Source organism: Tupaia chinensis, unplaced genomic scaffold, assembly GCF_000334495.1.
Source record: "Tupaia chinensis unplaced genomic scaffold, TupChi_1.0 Scaffold143591_1, whole genome shotgun sequence".
NCBI classification, from domain to species: Eukaryota; Metazoa; Chordata; class Mammalia; order Scandentia; family Tupaiidae; genus Tupaia; species Tupaia belangeri.
Genome location: NW_006203437.1, coordinates 1250076 through 1250970, shown reverse-complemented (window position 1 = coordinate 1250970; position 895 = coordinate 1250076). Strand labels below are relative to the sequence as shown.

Genomic DNA, 895 nt, shown 5'->3' with positions numbered 1-895 from the left:
AGAGCTGCTACTCTCGAGAGCAGACTTTGTGTTTTACAGGCTCAGCCTCTCACATGTCCGAGCACTGTGTCAAACGTGCTGTTGGAATAGAGTAGTCAGATGATATTTTTTTACTTTGGCCTCTATTGATTTGTTCGATCTTGGTTCCTTTGGCCACAGAAGCAGAGCTTGGCAAGTCCAGTGATGGGCTCTGGCAGCCTTCAGGCAAACATAGCACCCACATAAATCCACCCTCCAGGCGGCAGGTTCAGCTCCACCACGGAAGTGAGGGCCCAGCTGGGCAAACGAGGAGGGGATTGGCTGGAGCAGAGAGAGTGGGGCCCATAAAGAGCAGCCGTAGATCTCCTGGGAAGGCACCGCCATTCCCTCCCGACCGCCAGCACCATGAGCGGGTGCCCCTTTCTCCGCAACAGCCTTGGGTGAGTGTCCTTCTGTCCCGTGGGGGTGGGCTCTTGAAGTGCCAAGTACAGCACTTTAAAGAACATCGAAATGGTCACCCGATAATAATGCGCTGCATGGTAATCTATTCCAAACGAAACTAGCAGTGGATCGTTTTAATTCCCTGAATCGTGGGTTAACTGTGTTTCTGCAAGCTGTTTTCCCTGTCTGTTAAATCTGCAGGTACTCTTTCAAAACCCTCTCTGTGGAAGGTGAAGATCAGTCGCAGACTGGTGTGAACAGAGCCAGCAAAGGAGGGCTCGTCTACGGGGACTACCTGCAGGTGTGTGGCTGCTCCTCGAGAAGGCGCAGAACTCTGAGTGACACTTCATGTTCTGGGGACTTGGGTTTTGCTCAGTCACCCTGGTCCTCTGGACCTAGGGACGACCCTGTTCACACAGGAGTACCATCTTCCGACTTCTGTCAGAACAGCTCCTGGCTCCGGCCGTGACACAGT

At 53.2% G+C, this 895-nt stretch overlaps 1 protein-coding gene across 1 annotated transcript in view; it reads left to right on the top strand.

Moving 5' to 3' along the window:
- Positions 1-229: 229 nt before the first annotated feature.
- TDO2 (tryptophan 2,3-dioxygenase) overlaps positions 230-895 on the top strand; it is an 18460-nt gene continuing 17794 nt past the window's right edge. Inside the window, exons 1-2 of the mRNA XM_014582400.2 lie at positions 230-419; positions 622-721. Of these exons, the coding sequence (XP_014437886.1) occupies positions 385-419; positions 622-721 (135 nt within the window). The 5' untranslated portion in view covers positions 230-384. The remainder of the gene's footprint in view (positions 420-621; positions 722-895) is intronic.